This window comes from Ranitomeya variabilis, chromosome 6 (assembly GCF_051348905.1).
Source record: "Ranitomeya variabilis isolate aRanVar5 chromosome 6, aRanVar5.hap1, whole genome shotgun sequence".
NCBI classification, from domain to species: domain Eukaryota; kingdom Metazoa; phylum Chordata; class Amphibia; order Anura; family Dendrobatidae; genus Ranitomeya; species Ranitomeya variabilis.
Window position 1 is genome coordinate 494,773,168 of NC_135237.1, and position 25,911 is coordinate 494,799,078.

General features: G+C 44.0%; 1 protein-coding gene across 1 annotated transcript in view; it reads right to left on the reverse strand.

Annotated features, from left to right (window-relative positions):
* Nucleotides 1-25,911, reverse strand: part of SLC7A13 (solute carrier family 7 member 13) — a 73,144-nt gene that overhangs the window by 12,694 nt on the left and 34,539 nt on the right. Inside the window, exon 2 of the mRNA XM_077270747.1 lies at nucleotides 19,441-19,572. Coding sequence (XP_077126862.1) covers nucleotides 19,441-19,572 — 132 coding nt within the window. The remainder of the gene's footprint in view (nucleotides 1-19,440; nucleotides 19,573-25,911) is intronic.

Below are 25,911 nucleotides of genomic sequence, written 5' to 3' on the forward strand. Positions count from 1 at the left end.
AGGCAAAAGAGCCAACAAGTGCTAAGCATCTCTGGGAACTCCTTCAAGATTGTTGTAAGACTATTTTTGGTGACTACCTCTTGAAGCTCATCAAGAGAATGCCAAGAGTGTGCAAAGCAGTCATCAAAGCAAAAGGTGGCTACTTTGAAGAACCTAGAATATAAGACATGTTTTCAGTTGCTTCACACTTTCTTGTTAAGTATATAATTCCACATGTGTTAATTTATAGTTTTGATGCCTTCAGTGTGAATATACAATTTTCAAAGTTATGAAAATACAGAAAATATTTAAATGAGAAGGTGTGTCCAAACTTTTGGTCTGTACTGTATGTGTGGTGCCCCAGGGTCCTGGTCATCACAGTAGCATTGCTTCCCTCACGGGGGAGGTGATGTTACGCTTGGAGGCAAGAAAGGATAACTGTCACCAGGTAAACACAAACATGCAACATGTTCACTCTCCAGGCCAATAGGGGGAGCTTTTGATCCTATTTACTAGGTGAATTCCCGTATATATAGGGTAGTTTGGATGGAAAGTTAGACAGTTGTTGCCAGGGAACGGACTGGAGCAGTCTGTGGCAGAAGAAGGTGTACGGAGCTGTGTAGCCACAGTGCTGCAGCTCCTGGGAAGAGATTATACAAAAGCTGAATATATTGCGAGCATGTAGGAGAGAGAAGCACAGGAGAGGATACCAGTGGGAGACCAGCCACGAACAGGCTGCCTCCTTCTGAGGCGCAGACACCGGTAGCTGGACCACCGAGGTTGTAAGGGACTCCACGACTTTACATCAGAGACCGGCAGGACAGCTGAACTGCAAGTTACCTGTCCGCCCTAATACCCAGGAGGCACGGTGACACCTATAGAGCCCGTTTCTGCTAGAGTCCCTGTAAAAATGCTCAAGTCACCAGTCATACGGGTTATGTCCTATCCTATAAGGGAAACTTAGCAATCAACTTAGGATGCTGGAACAGAAGAATTTATTTTGCAGTATACTCAAAATGTTTCGTTTCAACATGAACCTTCTTCAGTTACGTATACGGAATTCATGTGATGAATGGGGCCGGAAGTCAGTGGGCCACAAAATTCTATGCTGAGGAACGAGAGCCGAGGTATGCAGAGAGAAGTGCGGTGGACTCCGCATCTGGCGGCATGCACGCCTACACCTCGCTCTCCTAAAGTATACATAACTGAAGAAGGTTCATGTTGAACCGAAACGTTTTGAGTATACTGCAAAATAAATTCTTCTGTTCCAGCATTCTAAGTTGAGTGCTAAGTTTTATGTTGATTAAGTATATGTCGTTGGAGCCTAACTATAGCACCACTTCAAAGCTGTGCTCACGGTGTTGTTTCACACTATCCTATAAGGGAGACAGAGAGAACATCTGTGAGGACCTTATATGAAGCCATAGGCAGTAAAGAACAGCACCACCACACTAGAGGAAGGCTTTGATTTCCACCTGGATAAGGAGACTCCCAACTTGCCTCTACACCGGCCAGACCCTGCCTGCCCTGTGATCTGGTGCCCTGGACTGTGCCTGCCTGAAGTCATCAGAAAACAAGGTAAAGAGACTGCAAACCTGTGTCCTCGGTCTTTACTGCGCCATTTACCATCTTCCATCTACACCCCGGGAGCCCTGGGGATACACTTCACCTGTGGGAAGTTATACCATCTAGCTGCCATAACATCACCCCAGAGGACCCCTTAAAGCAGCGTCATTCCCACTGACCGAATACCACAGGTGGCGTCATGAACATAAACTGTATTCCCTTTAAAGACCTTCCCCTTTTACATGGGCGCCCAGGGCCACGGACCGGGTCACCACCGTGACACCCCCCTGTGAACACCAGACCCGGTACCGGGTACCCCACGGCCCTGGTGGGCGACTCATCTGTGTTACCTGTTAAAGGGATCCTTGTTGCTTCCAGGTACGGCCTCACCCTCCCCCGAGAGGAAGGCAATACCTCTGTGGTACCCGAACTCCTGGGATGTCACACTTACACTGTACAAGACAGAGAGAGAGAACACCACTGATCATAGCAGCTTACACTCTACAGGTGAGAGGACCCTGCTAACCATAAGAGCTTACACTCTACAGGAGAGAGAGAGGACTCTGCTGACCATAAGAGCTTACACTCTACAGGAGAGAGCGGACCCTGCTGACCATAAGAGCTTACACTCAAGGAGAGAGAGAGAGAACCCTGCTGACCATAAGAGCTTACACTCTACAGGAGAAAATGGATGAGCTTACACTCTACAGGAGAGAGAGGGGACCCTGCTGATCATAAGAGCTTACACTCTACAGGAAAGAGAGAGGACCCTGCTGACTATAAGACCTTACATTCTATTACATTCTACAAAAAAGAGAGGCTTATCCAGTGACTCTGGAGCTGGAAAACAACTCTTTTGTACAAATTGTGTTCCACTAGGAACCGGTGATCTCTGATGACTCATGTACTCATCACCACTGTACAAGGTATAATAATCTAATATATAATTGCCTAGAATACTACTTCCTGCAATTTGTGCCAACTTCCGTGGCTTTGTCCGGAGCTAATGTCCGGAGATAATGTTCGGAGCTAATGTCTGGAGCTAATGTCCGGAGCTAATGTCCGGAGATTAATTGCCTAGAATACTACTTCCTGCAATTTATGACAACTTCCGTGGCTTTGTCCGGAGCTAATGTCCCGAGATAATGTCCGGAGCTAATGTCCGGAGCTAATGTCCGGAGATAAGTGACGTCACCAGTGTCCTACACCCAGGCTGAGCACAGGGGCCCCAGGCAGCATATGGGGCCCCAGGCAGAGCACAGTGGCCCCAGGCAGAGCACAGGGGCCCCAGGCAGCATATGGGGCCCCAGGCAGAGCACAGTGGTCCCAGGTAGAGCACAGGGGCCCCAGGCAGCCTATGGGGCCCCAGGCAGAGCACAGGGGCCCCAGGCAGCATATGGGGCCCCAGGCAGAGCACAGGGGCCCCAGGCAGCATATGGGGCCCCAGGCAGAGCACAGTGGCCCCAGGCAGAGCACAGGGGCCCCAGGCAGAACATGGGGCCCCAGGCAGAGCACAGGGGCCCCAGGCAGAGCACAGGGGCCCCAGGCAGCATATGGGGCCCCAGGCAGAGCACAGGGGCCCCAGGCAGCATATGGGGCCCCAGGCAGAGCACAGTGGCCCCAGGCAGAGCACAGGGGCCCCAGGCAGCATATGGGGCCCCAGGCAGAGCACAGTGGTCCCAGGCAGAGCACAGGGGCCCCAGGCAGCATATGGGGCCCCAGGCAGAGCACAGGGGCCCCAGGCAGCATATGGGGCCCCAGGCAGAGCACAGTGGCCCCAGGCAGAGCACAGGGGCCCCAGGCAGCATATGGGGCCCCAGGCAGAGCACAGTGGTTCCAGGCAGAGCACAGGGGCCCCAGGCAGCCTATGGGGCCCCAGGCAGAGCACAGTGGCCCCAGGCAGAACATGGGGCCCCAGGCAGAGCACAGGGGCCCCAGGCAGAGCACAGGGGCCCCAGGCAGCATATCGGGCCCCAGGCAGAGAACAGGGGCCCCAGGCAGCATATGGGGCCCCAGGCAGAGCACAGGGGCCCCAGGCAGAACATGGGGCCCCAGGCAGAGCACAGGGGCCCCAGGCAGAGCACAGGGGCCCCAGGCAGCATATGGGGCCCCAGGCAGAGCACAGGGGCCCCAGGCAGCATATGGGGCCCCAGGCAGAGCACAGTGGCCACAGGCAGAGCACAGGGGCCCCAGGCAGCATATGGGGCCCCAGGCAGAGCACAGTGGTCCCAGGCAGAGCACAGGGGCCCCAGGCAGCATATGGGGCCCCAGGCAGAGCACAGGGGCCCCAGGCAGCATATGGGGCCCCAGGCAGAGCACAGTGGCCCCAGGCAGAGCACAGGGGTCCCAGGCAGAATATGGGGCCCCAGGCAGAGCACAGTGGTCCCAGGCAGAGCACAGGGGCCCCAGGCAGCCTATGGGGCCCCAGGCAGAGCACAGTGACCCCAGGCAGAACATGGGGCCCTAGTCAGAGCACAGGGGCCCCAGGCAGAGCACAGGGGCCCCAGGCAGCATATGGGGTCCCAGGCAGAGCACAGGGGCCCCAGGCAGCATATGGGGCCCCAGGCAGAGCACAGTGGCCCCAGGCAGAGCACAGGGGCCCCAGGCAGAACATGGGGCCCCAGGCAGAGCACAGGGGCCCCAGGCAGAGCACAGGGGCTCCAGGCAGCACATGGGGCCCCAGGCACAGCACAGGGGCCCCAGGCAGCATATGGGGCCCCAGGCAGAGCACAGTGGCCCCAGGCAGAGCACAGGGGCCCCAGGCAGCTTATGGGGCCCCAGGCAGAGCACAGTGGCCCCAGGCAGAACATGGGGCCCCAGGCAGAGCACAGGGGCCCCAGGCAGAGCACAGGGGCCCCAGGCAGAGCACAGGGGCCCCAGGCAGCATATGGGGCCCCAGGCAGAGCACAGTGGCCCCAGGCAGAGCACAGGGGTGCCAGGCAGAACATGGGGCCCCAGGCAGAGCACAGGGGCCCCAGGCAGAGCACAGGGGCCCCAGGCAGCATATGGGGCCCCAGGCAGAGCACAGTGGCCCCAGGCAGAGCACAGGGGCCCCAGGCAGCATATGGGGCCCCAGGCAGAGCACAGTGGTCCCAGGCAGAGCACAGGGGCCCCAGGCAGCCTATGGGGCCCCAGGCAGAGCACAGTGGCCCCAGGCAGAACATGGGGCCCCAGGCAGAGCACAGGGGCCCCAGGCAGAGCACAGGGGCCCCAGGCAGCATATGGGGCCCCAGGCAGAGCACAGTGGTCCCAGGTAGAGCACAGGGGCCCCAGGCAGCCTATGGGGCCCCAGGCAGAGCACAGGGGCCCCAGGCAGCATATGGGGCCCCAGGCAGAGCACAGGGGCCCCAGGCAGCATATGGGGCCCCAGTCAGAGCACAGTGGCCCCAGGCAGAGCACAGGGGCCCCAGGCAGAACATGGGGCCCCAGGCAGAGCACAGGGGCCCCAGGCAGAGCACAGGGGCCCCAGGCAGCATATGGGGCCCCAGGCAGAGCACAGGGGCCCCAGGCAGCATATGGGGCCCCAGGCAGAGCACAGCGATATTTTGGACCACTGTGCGGTGTTTCAGACCCCCTGTGTGATGTCTGGGGCCCTGTTCTTAAGTATATTAAAGATTAAAGTAACGTATATTAAAGTATATTATAGATCAAATTTGACACGTTTATGAGCACCATTGAGTGATATACTCAAGAATGACATAATTTTTCAACATTTTATGGTTTCAAACTGTAAATACTCAGAGTTTTTTTTACTTCAACCAGAAAACCTTAACGGTTCATAAAAAACTTGACTGTTCAGGATATGATAAAAGTCATAGTATTCTGAATCTTTAACTTATAAAGATACCTTTACATGGGGTGATTATTGGTTCCAGAGAGGCTTTCGGCCGATAATCGTACACATGGCTGGTGATCTAATATATAATTGCCTAGAATACTACTTCCGGCAATTTGTGCCAACTTCCGTGGCTTTGTCCGGAGATAAGTGACGTCACCAGCGTCCTACGCCCGCTCAGGGTGGACAAAGATATATGCCTTCGTGGTGCGCGGCACTTTTCTGATTGGTTGCCGCCTGCCGCGAGCGACCAATCAGAAATATGCCGTACTGTGACACACTCCGCCCGCCATTTTGGTGTGATTTTTGAATTTTTACCTCACAGCAAGTTTCTACTGCATGGAGGCGGTCCCAGTGACGTCGCTCTTCAAGCTCCTGCCGAATTTCGTCAAAAAAATGATAATACCATTTACCAAAACTATATATATTTAGTTGTGAAGTGGTTCAGTGACATTTTCACACCAATTTTGAACTTTTGTTTGGTGTTTTCTCCATATACTGCCTATTATTCACTGACTGTTATACTGAGAGACTGCCGTTTATTAACCTCTTCTTTGCCACACTGGGTATATTGCTCTATTATTTGCCACATAAGGACATTGTCCATTATTGCCCAGCAATTTCTCTGCAATATAAACTGCCTATTTATTAATATCTGTATTCCTGCAAAGAACTATTGCCTATTATTAACTGGCTATTTTCCTACTACCTGACACTGCCTCTTATTAACCTGTTGTTTGCCACCACCACGCTTAAAGCTGTTTAGCTTAGCCAACATGAGCTCTAATAGTAAGGATACTAATAACACAGAGCCCGAAGCTGCTGATGGCGCACGTAAGATTAGGTCTGATATAAAGTATACTAATAATGCAGAGCAAAAAGACGCCGATGCCGCACGTAAGCGTAAACAGCGTGCTAACAAGAGTACAGAGGATAGATGCAAGCGCCTGGACACTGTTAAGTATAGTAATGACACAGAGTCCAAAGCTGCTGATGGCGCACGTAAGATCAGGTCTGATATAAAGTATGGTAATGATGCAGAGCGAAAAGCCGCCGATGCCGCACGTAAGCGCAAACAGCGTGTTAACAAGAGTACAGAGGATAGATGCAAGCGCCTGGACACTGTTAAGTATACTAATGACACAGAGTCCAAAGCTGCTGATGGCGCACGTAAGATCAGGTCTGATATAAAGTATGGTAATGATGCAGAGCGAAAAGCCGCCGATGCTGCACGTAAGCGCAAACAGCGTGCTAACAAGAGTACAGAGGAGAGATGCAAGCGCCTGGACACTGTTAAGTATACTAATGACACAGAGCCCAAAGCTGCTGATGGCGCACGTAACATCAGGTCTGATAATAAGTATACCAATGACGCACAGCGAAAAGACACCGATGCTGCACGTAAGCGCAAACAGCGTGCTAACAAGAGTACAGAGGATAGATGCAAGCGCCTGGACACTGTTAAGTATACTAATGACACAGAGCCCAAAGCTGCTGATGGCGCACGTAACATCAGGTCTGATAATAAGTATACCAATGACGCAGAGCGAAAAGCCGCCGATGCCGCACGTAAGCGCAAACAGCGTGCTAACGAGACTACAGAGGACAGACAGAAGCGCCTGGACACTGTTAATGCTGCTTGCAATAAACGCATTACTAATGAGTCTTTTGAGGACAAAACTAATCGATTAAGTAATAAAGCTGCTGCTGCACGCTCTCAACGTTGCAAACATAATATTTCCACGTCCTCAGTCATAGATTCTGCCCACAATACAGCTTCTTTGTCTCCATTCATAGAATGTGTGCAGCCTCAAGCTCCTTTAACCGTTGGTAAATCTGCACGTAAGCGCAAACACTGTCCTACTTACACTCCAAATGATAAACGCCGTCGCCTGTACACCGTTAAGTCTGCTTATAAGACATGCTTCACACCTGACTCTTCTAAGGCAACAAACAAACCATTACCAAATGCAGCTGGTGCACGCCGTGAACGGCGCAAAAAAAACGCTTGCACCTCCATATTAATAAACCCTGACCACGATACACCTTCCAACTCCTCAGTGATTGAATCTGTGGACAGTGAAGATCCTCTACCAGGTCCACGCTTTATATATGTTGGCTTAAAGAAACATTCCAATGCTCCGTTACCACAACCTGTACCTCAACATCCTACAGGTTTTACTAATGATGACAGTACCATAGTAGAACACTCCTGTGGTCCTATGAACTATTTATGTGAACATTGTCAAGCATTACATTTTAATGCTGAGATACCAGCAGATAAAAATTTTACTCTGTGTTGTCACAAGAGTAAAGTGCATATACCTATACCCCAATATCCCGAGGTCTTTAAACGATTGCTGACAGGGGAGAGTGAGTTCAGTAAGAATCTCATGGAAAATATTCATAGTATTAACAGCTCATTTGCTTTCGCCTCCATGGGTGCCAATATATCCCCTCCACCTGGACATGGCCCTTACTGTTTCCGTATACATGGACAAATATATCATCGTACTGGAACCCTACATCCCAGTGATGATCAAGTTCCAGCTTATGCCCAACTGTATATTTTGGATACCGCTACCGCGAATGAACAACGTTTAAACTGTGAACAAAATCAAAAATGTCATCCCACTTTGATGAGTATAATTGCTCTTCAGTTAGACAATGTGAATCCCTTTGTTGCTGCCTACAAAATGTTACGAGATGTGGAACATGAAGAACATCTTAAAGCTGAAGCTAATGGCACTCTCATGCCAAATATCATCATGGCCCTTAAACAAGATCGGAATCAAGACCCTCGCCGATATAATAATCCAACTGTCAATGAAGTTGCTATCGTATTTGAAAATGACAATGGAGAGCCACCATTTAATCGTGATATTTTAATACATTTACAACCGGACCCAAAAAATCCTTTGGCGCCAAGAACACAACAGGTCAGCATTCTACACAGTAATTTAGATGCTTTACTCTATCCTTTATTTTTCCCTTACGGAGACCAGGGCTGGCATGATGGCCTCAAGCAACAAGGGCAAAGTCCACGCAGAGTTACACAACTGCAATATTACTGCTATGTGCTGTCTGTCCGTAATCAGTTTAATCCACTCCTGAATGGTGGCAAACTCACTCAGCAGTACTTAGTGGATGCTTATGTGAAAATCGAGGCAAATCGCCTAAATTATATCCGTCAACACCAAAAGGATTTGAAAGTAGAGGATTATTGTGTACTCCAGGAACATCTCCAGAAAAAATCCATTGAGAAGGGCATCCCCATTGGAAAAACGGTCATTTTACCATCTTCGTTTGAAGGCAGTCCCAGGAATATGCAGCAGCGGTACCAGGATGCCATGGCTATTGTGACTAAATATGGTCGTCCTGATCTATTCATCACCATGACCTGTAATCCGAAATGGAATGAGATTACTGAGAATTTGGAACCTTGGCAGCGTGTGGAACATAGACCTGATTTGGTGGCACGTGTTTTCAAAATAAAACTGGAAGCACTCTTAAAAGACATTAACAACGGATTATTTGGGAAAGTTTGCGCTATGGTTCATGTAATTGAATTTCAAAAACGTGGCCTTCCACACGCTCACATTTTGATTATTCTGGACAGCAACTCCAAATTAAGGACTGAGGAGGACATAGACAATACAGTGTGGGCTGAAATTCCCAATCCTACCCACTACCCTCAGCTCCATAAAATTGTTCTCCAACATATGATTCATGGTCCGTGTGGAGAACACAACCCAAATTCTCCCTGTATGGATCTGGGGAAGTGTACAAAAGGTTTCCCTAAAGATTTGCAACCAAGAACCATCATAGCTAAGGACGCCTATCCTACTTATCGCAGACACTTTGGCCCATCTTTTCAACACCATTCTAACATGATTGACAATTCGTGGGTGGTTCCATATAATCCGTTCCTGCTATTAAAATACAAGTGCCATATAAATGTCGAAGTTTGTGGTTCCATTCAGGCTGTGAAATATTTATTTAAATACGTCTACAAAGGACATGATAAAGCCAATCTTGAAATCTGCCAGACTAACATCCAACATGATGAAACACACCAATTCATGGATTCAAGATATGTCAGTGCACCAGAGGCAGCTTGGCGAATATTCTCATATCCAATGCATAAACAATCTCATAGCATCATTCGCCTTGCTGTACATCTACCGCATTCTCAGCCACTCTATTTTCATGAGGATGACTCTATTGGAAACATCAAACAAAAGCTCCATCAAAATTCTACACTTATGGCCTACTTCAAGCTTAATCAGAACGACCATCATGCTCATATTTATTTATACCGTGAAATTCCCGAAAACTATGTTTGGAAAGAAGGTTCTTGGGAAGTTAGAAAGCGAGCAGGTGGTTCTGTGATTGGACGAATGTATACTGTCAGTGTGAAAGACCAAGAACGCTACTATTTAAGATTGTTATTGTTACATGTCAAAGGTGCAACCAGTTTTGACAGCATAAAAACTGTACACGGAGTCACACATGAAACCTTCAAAGATGCGGCATTAGCTCTTGGCTTACTATTTGATGATAGTCTGTGGAGAAATACATTACTTGATGCCAGTATTCTCAACATGCCAGCACAGCTACGTGACATGTTTGCCTACATTTGTATTTTTGGTCCTCCAGCTAAACCTCGGGACTTATGGGATGAATTTAAGGAACACTTTGTAGAAGACTACTGCTATGCATACCACTCCGACACTCTGGAGTGTGTCAATTGTGAAGGCTATGCTATGACAGATGTCCAACATGTTCTTAAAGCTCATGGCAAAACTTATACTGATTTTAATTTGCCACGTCCAGTCAAGAAACAACACCTCCTCCCACAGTATGATAAAGATTATGAGTTATCAGCAGCTGCTGAAATGAAAGCTACTCTAAATGAGGACCAACTTTTTGCTTTTGATGCTATCACTCAAGCTTTAGAAGACACTAATTCTACAGCAAAGTGTTTTTTCCTTGATGGTCCTGGTGGCAGCGGAAAAACGTACCTATATCATCTACTCCTACATCAGCTAAGAGGACAAGGAGACATTGTGTCACCTGCTGCCACTACTGGAATTGCCGCCAACTTGCTACAAGGTAGACGAACCATTCATTCTCTTTATGGGATTCCAATTCCTGTGAATGAAACATCTGTTTCCAGGATTAAGAATGATACCGATGCAGCAAAAGATTTGCACAGCACTAAACTTTTTATTATTGATGAGTGCACAATGCTATCCAAATATGCATTGCATGTCATTGATAGAGTTTTACGTGATGTCATGACAACAAATGTAGCTCACAAAGAAAAAACACCGTTTGGAGGTAAAGTGATTGTTTTTGGAGGCGACTTTAGACAATGTCTTCCTGTCATCCCTCATGGGACAAGAACTGACGTTGTAGAGAGCTGTATAAAATATTCACAACACTGGCAACATTTTACTCGCCTGCCACTTATTAACAACATGCGCTCCATTGATCCTCACTACAGCAGTTGGTTGCTTCAACTGGGAAATGGTGAACTATCTAATGAACATAACCTTGGAGATGATGTAATTGAAATTCCTCCAGACATGGTATGCACTGGCTCTTTAATAATTGAAATTTTTGGAGATAATCTTTGTATTGATGTGAATGACACCGAAAGCATAAATACAGCTGCATCTCATGCAATTTTATGTCCAAAAAATGAGGACGTTGAGAAAGTCAATTCCCAAGTCATGGATTTATTGATAGGTGACTATACTGAATATATCAGTGATGATTCCATCGATCCTGATGAAGCTGATGACCTCGATCAATACCCACTTGAGTTTTTGAATTCACTAACACCAACTGGAATGCCTTCACATCGGCTGAAACTTAAAATTGGCACCATTGTCATGTTATTACGTAATCTGAACACGAACAAAGGTCTCTGCAATGGTACGCGGCTCATTGTCACTGCCTTACATGCCAATATCATACTGGCTAAAGTAATTAGTGGGTCAGCAGCAGGAAATGTGGTATTCATTCCACGAATTGATTTGTGTCCATCAGAGACTGGATTACCTTTTAAATTAAGACGGAGACAATTTCCCATCAAGCCCGCATTTGCAATGACCATAAATAAATCTCAAGGCCAGACCCTCCATCGAGTTGGCATTTATCTACCAGAACCTGCTTTTGCCCATGGTCAATTGTATGTTGCTTTTTCCAGGGTGAAGCAATGTTGCAATGTGAGGGTTAAAGTGGTTAATACACCACTTCAAGGACAATTATTGGCTGATAGTACTAAAGTCTTCACACGTAATATTATCTACAAAAATATTTTAGTTTAAAGTTACTTTTCTTTTTTTTCATTATTCAGTTTTTCTAATAACATAGACAGCAATAGGCAAATTCTATGTATAGAGATAAGGAAAAAAAACAAAAACAAAAAAAAATTAGTGTAGCCATAGACATATAGATTTTAAGTACTTATGTAGGAAATACGTATATAACATACGTACTCATTAGCATATAGGGTTAATAACTCTATATCATATCTACATAAATTTAGAAATATGATATATCAATACATATTTTTATAGGTAAGTAGAACACACATTAAGTACAAGATGTAAGATGTGTATCATCCAAATGCCTGTATTTGGTGATAGGAACCTGTATTTGAAGCTCCAGCAGTATAGCTGCTGAGAGATTTCATTTTGTTTTTAAAAAGGGTGAGGTTTTTGTGAAGAGGTAAGAGACGGGTGGGATGGCTGTTCACACACATCTCTATCTCCAGGTGTGTTCTGTACATAGAAATAGATATATAGATAGGTACATATTTAGATAGATAGGGAAAGAATAGAGATTTTGCTTTCACATCAACATTTTTCTGCTATTTGGAGAATTTATGGTGGAAAAAAGGCTATTTCTGCACTTCCTGCCTAAGGGCTGACCCACGCCACTCTTGCTGTAAGTTGCATGCAATGTATACGGAATTTGTACTTCACTTGCGGCAGGTGCGGCACATGTGGTTTCTGCAGTTTTCGCCACAAAATCTCCACTTACCAGTGTTTTTGTTGTGGCTGCATTTAATGCAATTGTCGAAGCCGCGTTTGCCGCATTTACTGCAAGTTAACTCCAAGCTTCATCTACATTGCATGGCACTTGCTGAAAGTGTGTTGTAGGTCAGTTCTTTGGTGCCAAGTGTGGAAGTTGTATTGTTTTTAACATTACTTCTGCAAATATCAGAAACATGCAGATGTGAAAGAGGTTTGAGTATTAAGAAATAGGAATCAGTTAGTTAGGACCCATCAGTTCAAAGGCTACCGTGACGTGGTTGATGGGCATGCTTATATTAGCCCATCGGTGTACTATGAACGTTGATTTCTTAAATTTTACACTTCTGTAAAAATAAACACAAAAAATTTGGATACACAAAAAGGCTTTTATATCTGTTGTACTTATTAAAATTATTTAAAATGAAGGCTTAGCTAAGCCCAAGAAATGATTAAAAACGTTTCATACCAACCCATCAGATGTAAAATTACTGTGAAAATACCTGATGGGCACACAAGTATGCGCCAGTATGGGTACTAAGAGCTTTTCCACATAATAATGAAATATTTTAAAATGTCATAGAACATACCAATATACATAGTTATTGATACATATTATTTATTATTTACATTATTGTTCTTAAGCAAAGAACCGTTGTTGTGGCATTTGCCACAACATGCAAAGTTGTTGTCTGATGTCTTTCATTCCTCCCCTCATAAGCATGTTCATGGATCCTGTGTAACTGTACCTTAAATAACAAGAATTGTCAAGAGCTGGTGAGTGCAGCCATTTTTTGTTCTTTCTTACTATTATTTATTAATTGTATTATTCTTACATTTGAATAAATAAAGTATATATGGATTCTAGACTCCCGATTCTTTAGAATCGGGCTGCCATCTAGTGTATAATAATCCATAAGATGTCATAAATGCAGGGCATTACAGGGAGGCCCGAGCAGCAACGCAAAATAATGTTAGTCCACTCTCTGATACTTCAGCAGCATGGGAAATGGTGGCAGGAAAGTTTTTTTTGCGAATCAAAGTTCAAAATATTTGAAATCGCATGAAACCACAAACTTTAGGGAATTTGACTAAAACAAAATTTTCCACGGATCCATCCACTCATCTCTAGCCAGAATTTTACAAAAAAGGGTAAATGTTTATCTAAAGCCAAATGGTATTGTGGGTTATATCGAGGAATGAATGGATTATAACTGAGGAAAGCTGAACTTGATGGATTGACTTTATTATGTCTTTTTTGAACCCTTGTAAATAATGCTCAGACCACATTGACTTTAACATCACTTTTTATGAAAAAATTCCACAGCAGTTATTAGCGCCTATGAATTTGGAGTGCTGCTTTTCATTATATTTGGCTGTTTATATATTTAGGAGGAGAACTGCAGTGTGTTTTTGTCCAATGGAGCGTTCTGGAACTCCTGCGGATTTCCTCCTATCACTATGCCACGTTGGCAGGAGGCGACAGTATGAAGAGTTATCAACATGATAAAATGTTACTAATCTAATCTCCCCAAATAAAGCAGAAAACCCGTTGTTATGTCTTTCTCAGGGGGCGGTTTATTTTTTTCTATATGATGATGTCAATTGGTCAATGTCATACAGGGGAAAAAGTAAATGCCCCATAGAAGAATCTCTGCGACTCCCTTGAGTTAAGGGAAAAAGTGGCATCGAAACTTCAGTAGCCCATAACTCTGCAATGCTGTAGAGAAAAAAAAACACAAAATCTGTCCACAAGCAAACTTGTGATATTGATAAGCACTGATGTCTTGCTGTAGTCATAAACGTGTTCACAACCTTTAAACTGATAGGATATAAATAAGGTTTCGCTTTAATTTGGACAGAGACTTTGATTCCTATTTAATTTATTTGATGTGAATCGAATGTTCCTTATTATGCTTTTAGGTCTCTCCAGATCCCAGAAAGTAATAAATGTTTGGTTTGAAAATGAAAATTAAATCTCGCCCCTCACCAGTTTCACTGCTACAGCCTCTTGCCTGGTCCTCCCTCCAGCTTCCTCCTTCTCATCCTTTCTTTTGTATTGCATGTTATGATCTATTCCTGTACTTTTACTCTGTGCTTCTGGTGCGGAGTGTGCCCTGATATCGTAAGGGGGTATTTATTTTCACCCTTTTCCCAGAACACTACAAATCAGCAAAATGGAGGTGGGCCGGCCATGATTTTGCTGAGTTGAAAATTCCCATTAAGTGAATCACTAAAATATTGAATTAAGGAGCATCTAAAGTTTTAGAAATATTCAAAGCAAATTCAACTTGCCTCAAAGTAATTAGCTCAGCTCTAATTCACTGTGTTGTAGTAATTTATTATATTTATTAATTTGCTACACACTACTTCGATTTGGATGCTTTACGTAAAAAGTGATGGTTGAATCCCAAAAGGACAAGTTGTTGTTTTTTCAGTCTAATATATATATATATATATATATATATATATACATACATATATATATATATATATATATATATATATATATATATATATACATACATACATACATATATATATATATATATATACATGTGAAGTCCAAGAAAGTGAAGTTATTCCAACCAGCACTGTGTCTGGGCTCTCCATGCTGATCTTCAATCAACATATAAGACATTAGTATTAACATAATTCTCCAGGTATTGTAAGATTCTGCAAAGTTAAAAAGAAGCAAGATGCTGCATCAGATCACAGCGGCACAGTCTCACCAGGGAATCTAAAATCATTCAGCTCTCAAATAACTCTACAACAAAATCGTACATACATTTATATCTAACAGTGGACATCATCTCATTTTAGGTCCATATATTCTAGAATATATCTCTGTAAGAGTTACAACTCTGGTTCTCAGATTGTAATTTTAGAATACAATGCTTGATTTCACTCAGCAAGAGTAAAAAGATGAAAATAAATCTGTGTGCTGCCACTATTAGGTGGAACTCAGTCACTACATCTGAATGCTTACAGCTCTCATTTATATCACTAAGTCTGCCTGCAGGAGTGTCCTTGGTATTAATCGGTATACACATTAGATAGCTGTCAAACAAGCATTGGCCAGTGGCATAACTAGAGTCTGATGAGCCCCAGTGCAAGATTTGAACGGCCCCCAATCCTGATTATATACCGTATATATATATATATACACTCACCGGCCACTTTATTAGGTACACCTGTCCAACTTCTTGTTAACACTTAATTTCTAATCAGCCAATCACATGGCGGCAACTCAGTGCATTTAGGCATGTAGACATGGTCAAGACAATCTCCTGCAGTTCAAACCGAGCATCAGTATGGGGAAGAAAGGTGATTTGAGTGCCTTTGAACGTGGCATGGTTGTTGGTGCCAGAAGGGCTGGTCTGAGTATTTCAGAAACTGCTGATCTACTGGGACTTTCACGCACAACCATCTCTAGGGTTTACAGAGAATGGTCCGAAAAAGAAAAAAAATCCAGTGAGCGGCAGTTCTGTGGGCGGAAATGCCTTGTTGATGCCAGAGGTCAGAGGAGAATGGGCAGACTGGTTCGAGCTGATAGAAAGGCAACAGTGACTCAAATCGCCACCCGTTACAACCAAGGTAGGCCTAAGAGCATCTCTGAACGCACAGTGCGTCGAACTTTGAGGCAGATGGGCTACAGCAGCAGAAGACCACACCGGGTACCACTCCTTTCAGCTAAGAACAGGAAACTGAGGCTACAATTTGTACAAGCTCATCGAAATTGGACAGTAGAAGATTGGAAAAACGTTGCTTGGTCTGATGAGTCTCGATTTCTGCTGCGACATTCGGATGGTAGGGTCAGAATTTGGCGTAAACAACATGAAAGCATGGATCCATCCTGCCTTGTATGGAGCATCTTTGGGATGTGCAGCCGACAAATCTGCGGCAACTGTGTGATGCCATCATGTCAATATGGACCAAAATTTCTGAGGAATGCTTCCAGCACCTTGTTGAATCTATGCCACGAAGAATTGAGGCAGTTCTGAAGGCAAAAGGGGGTCCAACCCGTTACTAGCATGGTGTACCTAATAAAGTGGCCGGTGAGTGTATATATATATATATATATATATATATATATATATATATATATATATATATATCCCATCCTGGCATATGCCCCCATCCTGCTGCTGTTCTTTAACGTATAGAAAAAAATAAACCGTTGTACTCACCAGGGGCATACACTGAAGTCATGGAGCCCAATACCAGAAGTATAATGCACTCCCCATAGTCCTCAATATAGTATAATGCACCCCCATAGGCCTCCATACAGTATAATGCACCTTCATAGTCCTTCATATAGTATAATACGCTCCCATATTCCTCCAGATATAATTCACCCCCCATTTTCCTCCGTATAATGCACCACCATATATAATGCACAGCCTATAGTCCTCCATATTAGTATAATACACAGCTCGTATCCTTGATATAATATAATACACAGCCCATAGTCATCCATGTAGTATAATGCATAGCCCATAGTAATTCATGTAGTATAATGCACATGTTCTGTATGAGAGAGCCACTGCCAGCTGAGCATTCTAGTGTTTTGTATGAGAAAGCCATCGCCAGCTGAGCATTCTAGTGTTCTGTATAAGAAAGCCACTTCCAGCTGAGCATTCTAGTTATCTAAATGAGAGAGCCTCTACAGGTTGAGCATTCTAGTGTTCTGTATGAGAGCCACTGCCAGCTCAACAATCAGCCTTGTGTTCCATATGAGAGTGTCAATGCTGGCTGAGCATTCTAGTGTTTTGTATGAGAAAGCCACATCTGACTAAGCATTCTAGTGTTCTATGTGAGAGAACCACTGCTGGCTGAGGATTGTAGGGTTCTGTATGAGAAAGCCACTGCCAGCTCAGAGAGCCATCTTGTGTTCTATATCAAAAGAGTGCCAATGCCGGCTGAGCATTCTAGTGTTTTGTACAAGAGAGCCACTGCTGGCTAAGCATTCTAGTGCTCTGTATGAGAGAGCCCATGAGGGCCAGGCAATGTCGAATCCGCTATGAGAGACCCTGTATCAGACTCTTCTAGCAGAGGCTTATCACCAAGAACAAACATGTATCAGCCATTGAAATTCTAAGGCCATGTGCACACGTTCAGTATTTTTCGCGTTTTTTTCGTGTTTTTTCGCTATAAAAACGTGATAAAAACGCAAAAAAAACGCTTACATATGCCTCCCATTATTTTCAGTGTATTCCGCATTTTTTGTGCAAATGTAGCCTTTTTTTCTGCGAAAAAATCGCATCGCGGAAAAAAAAGCAACATGTTCATTAAAATGTGGAATTGCAGGGGATTCCGCACACCTAGGAGTGCATTGATCTGCTTACTTCCCGCACGGGGCTGTGCACACCATGCGGGAAGTAAGCAGATTATGTGCGGTTGGTACCCAGGGTGGAGGAGAGGAGACTCTCCTCCACGGACTGGGCACCGTATAATTGGTCAAAAAAAAAGAATTAAAATAAAAAATAGTCATATACTCACCTTCGATGTCTTCCCGCCTCTCTGCTGCATGCTGCTGCTTCGGTTTCTATAGCTGGTGTGCGGTGAAGGACCTGCGATGACGTCGCGGTCTTGTGATTGGTCGAGACCGGTCATGTGACCACTCACGTGACCACTCACGTGACCGCGACGTCATGGAAGGTCCTGAACCACACCGGCATCTATAGGAACGGACGCCTGCAGGTGAGTATAACCATTTTTTTTTTATTATTATTATTTTTAAACATTCTATCTTTTACTATAGATGCTGCATAGACTGCATCTATAGTAAAAAGATGGTCACACTTGTCAAACGCTATGTTTGACAAGTGTGACCAACCTGTCAGTCAGTTTTCCAAGGGATGCTACAGATCGCTTGGAAAACTTTAGCATTTTGCAAGCTAATTACGCTTGCAGAATGCTAAAAAAACGCGAAAAAAATGGAAAAAAAACGCAAAAAAAAAATGCGGATTTCTTGCAGAAAATTTCCGGTTTTCTTCAGGAAATTTCTGCAAGAAATCCGGACGTGTGCACATACCCTAACAGTCAAATCATTCTCTCCCCTGACATCATCTGAAAGGGGAGAGTTGGGAGGCCCCAATACATATTAGAACTCTAGGCTGAAAGACGTTGATCATTTAACACTATGGCTGTCTGAACGTTCAAGGGAAGATATTTTATTAAATGAATGAGCAGAGAATTTTGAACCCAAAAACAATGTGCTTTTCCAGCTGGACAGAAAAACCTAAAAGTGATACTTAATGAGGTTCCCAGCAAAGAGGATCGCCTTGACGTTGGATGCTGGGCAGTCATGAATTGGCCAATTTATGTGCCAAGTATCCTCATTTTAATCTATTTTCTAGTGCAGTAATGCATTTCTAATTTTAAATATTTCATGTTTGCATGTTATAGCATTACGGAGTGCAGCTTTATATGTTGGTTATACATGGAGGTGGCTACTCTTAGCTTGCACCTCTTCACACCAGTTTTCTGTTGGGAAGTGATGGTCAGTCCTTACTATTTTAATGAATTCAAAATACAGCATTTTTGCTTTTAATTCATTTTGCTGGATTGAAAAATCTCTTTTCATCCCTAGGATGGGGGACATGTACAGTGGCATGTAAAAGTGTGCGCATCCCTGGTGAAATTTACTGTTATTGTAAACAGTTAAGCAAGTTGAAGATGAAATGATCTAAAAAAAACGGTCTAAAATTAAAGAGCAAACAGATCGAACCAACTTGCAGGAAGGGGGAGGGCCCAGGTCCAACTTTTGCACTACGGCCCATCGGACTCTAGTTACCCCACTATATATGGATCCTCATTGTATCCACAAATTCTCACCTGAATAAAGTGTAAGAAGTTGGAAATCTGAAATTATAAAAACTTTGAGATGATAGAGTGGGTTTCAGATCTCATTTTGTAAGTTCTTCAGTCTTCTCTCATATGTGACAAATCACATCAACTGTTGATGTTCTGTAGCTTCTGGCTTCATTAACAAAATGGAAATCACCTTACCTGAAGATACAATCTCCTTGGGTGTCAGAACAGTGAGGTATGAGATGTTCACCAGCAGATAGAAGACAATCACTGCACACATGGCTGTTAATATACTGCGAGGGATGTTTTTACTTGGGTTCTTTATCTCCTCTGAAGAATAAAAAAGAAAATTAATCACTAAATGTAGCGAAAATCTTGGTATAGAAAACTTTTCAAGAAATGACTTTTTTTCAGAACTAAAATGAGAATCATCATTCATCATTGTTGTGGAAGAAATTGTTAAAGGCAGATAGAATAACAATGCCAACTCGAATATCATACATAGCCCTTTATTTTGTCTCAGCCATTCCTAGAGAAAGTTCTGTGTAGGAGTAATACAATTTAATCAGCAGAATTGGTTTCAGTATTTTGCAAACAATTTTTGGAATGATAAAACCTTTAGTTGACCAGTGTTAGTTATCAATGAATAAGCCATGTGCACATACCCTCTCCATTCTATAGACCTGGATACTTTCTGTGAGACACTATATCTTTCCCTAAAATTAATAAAATATATCTAAATTATAATTAGGTCAGCAATATTGGATGAGATTTTACTATATAGGTCTTTATCAGGCAAAGGGTGTCCCATTATGGATCTGTACACCATGAATCCAAAAATGCCATGTGCACAAGCAGTAACATACACAGTATGGAGGTGGTCTGAGGATTGTCCTTGACTGATCTCACCATTCTTCTTCTCTGCCTTTCTGATGTTTTTCTTGGCCTGCCACTTCTGGCCTTAACAAGAACTGTACCTGTGTTCTTCTATTTCCTTACTATGTTCCTCACAGTGGAAATTGACAGGTTAAATCTCTGAGACAGCTTTTTGTATCCTTCCCCTGAACAACTATGTTGAATAACCTTTGTTTTCAGATCATTTGACAGTTGTTTTGAGGAGCCCATGATGCCACTCTTCAGAGGAGATTCAAACAGTAGAACAATTTGCAAGTGGCCACTTTAAGTAGCTTTTCTCATGATTGCATACACCTGGCTATGAAGTTCAAAGCTCAATGAGGTTACAAAACCAAAAAAAGTGCTTTAGTAAGTCAGTACAAAGTAGGTAGGAGTATTTAAAACAAGAAAATGATAAGGGTGCCCATACTTATGCACTTGTCAAATTTTGTTTGAATGCAGATTGCACATTTTCTGTTAGTACAATAAACCTCATTTCAAGGCAGAAACGTTACTGTGTTCAACAGTTATTAGATATATGAAACTGAAATAGCTGTTGCAAAAAAAACAATTTTTATAAAACATTAAGCTTAAGATTAATAGGGTTGCCCAAACTTTTTCATATAACTGTATCGAGAAGCATAGTGAGCACTTTAAACCCCCAGGTGCTTCACAAATTGATCCGTAAAAATGAAAAAGTACTTTTTTTCACAAAAAAATTATTTTAGCCTCAATTTTTTCATTTTCACATGGGCAACAGGATAAAATGGATCCTACAATTTGTTGGGCAATTTCCCCTGAGTACAGCGATACCTCACATGTGGGGGTAAACCACTGTTTGGGCACATGGTAAGGCTCGGAAGGGAAGGAGCGCCATTTGACTTTTTGAATGAAAAATTATCTCCATTGTTAGCGGACACCATGTTGCGTTTGGAAAGCCCCTGTGTGCCTAAACATTGAAGCTTCCCCACAAGTGACCCCATTTTGGAAACTAGACCCCCCAATGAACCTATCTAGATGCATAGTGAGCACTTTAAACCCTCAGGTGCTTCACAAATTGATCCATAAAAATGAAAAAGTACTTTTTTTCACACAAAATGTATTTTAGCCTCAATTTTTTTCATTTTCACATGGGCAACAGGATAAAATGGATGCTAAAATTTGTTGGGCAATTTCTCCTGAGTACGCCGATACCTCATATGTGGGGGTAAACCACTGTTTGGGTGCACGGCAAGGCTCGGAAGGGAAGGCGCGCCATTTGACTTTTTGAATGGAAAATTAGCTCCAATCGTTAGCGGACACCATGTCGCGTTTGGAGAGCCCCTGTGTGCCTAAACATTGGAGCTCCCCTACAAGTGACCCCATTTTGGAAACTAGACCCCCCCAAGGAACTTATCTAGATACATAGTGAGCACTTTAACCCCCCAGGTGCTTCACAGAAGTTTATAACGCAGAGCAGTGAAAATAAAAAATAATTTTTCTGTCTTCAAAAATGAATTTTAGCCAGGAATTTTTTATTTTCCCAAGGGGAATAGGAAAAATTGGACCCCAAATGTTGTTGTCCAGTTTGTCCTGAGTATGATGATACCCCATATGTGGGGGTAAACCACTGTTTGGGCGCACGGCAGGCCTCGGAAGGGAAGGCACGCCATTTGGCTTTTTGAATGGAAAATTAGCTCCAATCATTAGCGGACACCATGTCGCGTTTGGAGAGCCCCTGTGTGCCTAAACATTGGAGCTCCCACACAAGTGACCCCATTTTGGAAACTAGACCTCCCAAGGAACTAATCTAGATGTGTGGTGAGCACTTTGAACCCCCAAGTGCTTCACAGAAGTTTATAACGCAGAGCCATGAAAATAAAAAATAATTTTTCTTTTCTCAAAAATATTTTAGCCCACAATTTTTTATTTTCCTAAGGGTAACAGGAGAAATTGGACCCCAAAAGTTGTTGTCCAGTTTCTCCTGAGTATGCTGATACCCCATATGTGGGGGTAAACCACTGTTTGGGCACACGTCGGGGTTCGGAAGGGAAGTAGTGACATTTTGAAATGCAGACTTTGATGGAATACTCTGCGGGCGTCATGTTGAGTTTGCAGAACCCCTGATGGATGAGCCTAAACAGTAGAAACTCCCCACAAGTGACCCCATTTTGGAAACTAGACCCCCAAGGGAACTTATCTAGATGTGTGGTGAGCACTTTGAACCCCCAAGTGCTTCACAGAAGTTTATAACGCAGAGCTGTGAAAATAATAAATGTGTTTTCTTTCCTCAAAAATGTTTTTTTAGCCCAGAATTTTTTCATTTTCCCAAGGGTAACAGGAGAAATTTGACCTCAAGAGTTGTTGATCAGTTTCTCCTGAGTACGCTGATACCCCATATGTGGGGGTAAACCACTGTTTGAGCACATGCCAGGGCTCGGAAGGGAAGTAGTGACGTTTTGGAATGCAGACTTTGATGGAATGGTCTGCGGGCATCATGTTACGTTTGCAGAGCCCCTGATGTGCCTAAAGAGTAGAACCCTCCCAAGTGACCCCATTTTGGAAACTAGACCCCCCAAGGAACTTATCTAGATATGTGGTGAGCACTTTGAACCCCCAAGTGCTTCACAGAAGTTTACAACGCAGAGCCGTGAAAATAAAAAATCATTTTTCTTTCCTCAAAAATAATGTTTTAGCAAGCAATTTTTTATTTTCACAAGGGTAACAGGAGAAATTGGACCCCAAAAGTTGTTGTTCAGTTTGTCCTGAGTACGCTGGTACCCCAAATGTGGGGGTAAGCCACTGTTTGGGCACACGTCGGGGCTCAGAAGGGAAGCAGTGACTTTTTGAAATGCAGATTTTGATGGAATGGTCTGCGGGTATCACGTTGCATTTGCAGAGCCCCTGATGTGCCTAAAGAGTAGAAACCCCCCATAAGTGACCCTATTTTGGAAACTAGACCCCCCCAAGGAACTTAGCTAGATGTGTGGTGAGCACTTTGAACCCCCAAGTGCTTCACAGAAGTTTATAACGCAGAGCCGTGAAAATAAAAAATAATTTTTCATTCCTCTAAAATTATGTTTTAGCAAGCAATTTTTTATTTTCGCAAGTGTAACAGGAGAAATTGGACCCCAATAATTGTTGCCCAGTTTGTCCTGAGTATGCTGATACCCCATATGTGGGGGTAAACCACTGTTTGGGCGCACGTCGGGGCTCGGAAGGGAGGGAGCACCATTTGACTTTTTGAACGCAAGATTGGCTGGAATCAATGGAGGCGCCATGTTGCGTTTGGAGACCCCTGATGTGCCTAAACAGTGGAAACCCCTCAATACTAACTCCAGCACTAACCCCAACACACCCCAAACCCTAATCCCAACTCTAGATATAACCCTAACCCCAACACACCCCTAACCCAACACACCCCTAATCCCAACCCTAACCACAACCCTAACCCCAACACACCCCTAACCCTAACCGTAACCCTAACCACAAGCCTAATCTTAACCCATTTTCCAACCCTAGCCCTAATTCCAACCCTAACTCTAATTCCAACCCTAACCCTAAGGCTATGTGCCCACATTGCGGATTCGTGTGAGATTTTTCCGCACCATTTTTGAAAAATCCGCAGGTAAAAGGCACTGTGTTTTACCTGCGCATTTACCGCAGATTTCCAGTGTTTTTTGTGCGGATTTCACCTGCGGATTCCTATTGAGCAGCAGGTGTAAAACAGAATCCGCACAAAGAATTGACATGCTACGGAAAATACAACACAGCGTTTCCGCGCTGTATTTTCCGCACCATGGGCACAGCGGATTTGGTTTTCAATAGGTTTGCATGGTACTGTAAACCTGATGGAAAACTGCTACGAATCTGCAGCGGCCAATCCGCTGCGGATCCGCATCCAAATCCGCACCATGTGTGCACATAGCCTAATCTAACCCTAACTCTAGTTCTAACCCTAATTCTAACCCTAGCCCTAACCCTAACCCTAGCCCTAACCCTAACCCTAACCCTAGTGGGGGAAGAAAAAATATATATATATTTTCTTTATTTGTATTATTGTCCCTACCTATGGGGGTGATAAAGGGGGGTTCATTTACTATTTTTTTATTTTGATCACTGGTTAGGTTTTATCACAGTGATCAAAATGTACCTGGAACGAATCTGCCGGCCGGCAGATTCAGCGGGCGCACTGTGCGTGCGCCCGCCATTTTGGAAGATGGCGGCACCCATGAAGAAGACAGACGGACACCGCGAGGCTCGGTAAGTTTGGGGGGAGATCGGAGCACGGGGGGATCGGAGCACGGGGGTGGATCGAAGCACGGGGGAGCGGACAGGAGAACGGGGGAGCGGACAGGAGGACGGAGGGGAGCGGACCACACTACGGGGCAGAAAGGAGGACTGGGGAGGCGATCGATGGTGGTGGGGGGGGCAGATTAGGTTTTCCAGCCATGGCCGATGATATTGCAGCATCGGCCATGGCTGGATTGTAATATTTCACCATTTTCATAGGTGAAATATTACAAATCGCTCTGATTGGCTGTTTCACTTTCAACAGCCAATCAGAGCGATCGTAGCCACGGGGGTTGAAGCCACCCCCCCTGGGCTGAAGTACCACTCCCCCTGTCCCTGCAGATCGGGTGAAATTGGAGTTAACCCTTTCACCCGATCTGCAGGGATGCGATCCCTCCATGACGCCACATAGGCGTCACAGGTTGGATTGGCACCGACTTTCATGATGCCTACATGGCGTCACAGGTCGGGAAGGGGTTAAGGACCAAGCCACTTTGTAGGTTAATGCCTGGGCCTTAATTTTGAAATCTGACAACAGTCAATTCACGTGGTTATAACTCTGGAACACTTCAATTAATCCCAGTGATTCTGAGAATGTTTTTTCGTGACATATTGTACTTTATGATAGTTGTAAAATTTCTTCAATATGACTTGCGCTTATTTGTGAATAAAATGTAAATTTTGCAAAAATTTCACAATTTTCAAACTTTTAATTTTTTTGCCCCTAAATCAAAGCGTTATGTTACACAAAATAGTTAATAAATAACATTTCCCATATGTCTGCTTTATCTCAGTACAATTTTTGAATCATCATTTTTTTGTTAGGAAGTTGTAAGGGTTAAAAGTTGACCAGTGATTTCTCATTTTTCCAACAAAATTTACAAAACCATTTTTTTGGGACCACCACACATTTGAAGTGACTTTAGGAGCCTATATGACAGAAAATACCCCAAAGTGACACCATTCTAAAAACTGCACCCCTCAAGGTGTTCAAAACCACATTCAAGAAGTTTATTAACCCCTCAGGTGCTTCACAAGAACAGAAGCAACAAGATGGAAAACATAAACATTTAACATTTTTTCACAAAAATATTACTTTGGACACAATCTTTTTATTATCTCAAATGTATCAGGAGAAAATGAGCTACAATATTTGTTATGCAATTTCTCCTGAGTACGCCGATATCCCATGTGTGGAATAAGACCACTCTTTAGGCACACAGCAGGGCTCGGAAGGGAAGGTGCGCCATTTGAGGTTTTGAACACAAAATTGGCTAGAATTGAGAGAGGACACATTTGGAGTGCCCCTGATGTGCCTAAACAGTGGAAACCCCCCATAAGTGACCCCATTTTGGAAACTAGACCCCCTCAAGGGACTTATCTAGATGTTTGGTGAGTACCTTGAACCCCAGATGCTTAATATAAGTTTATAATGTAGAGACGTGAAAATTTAAAATCAAATTTTTTCCACAAAAATAATCTTTTAGCACCAAATTTTTTTAT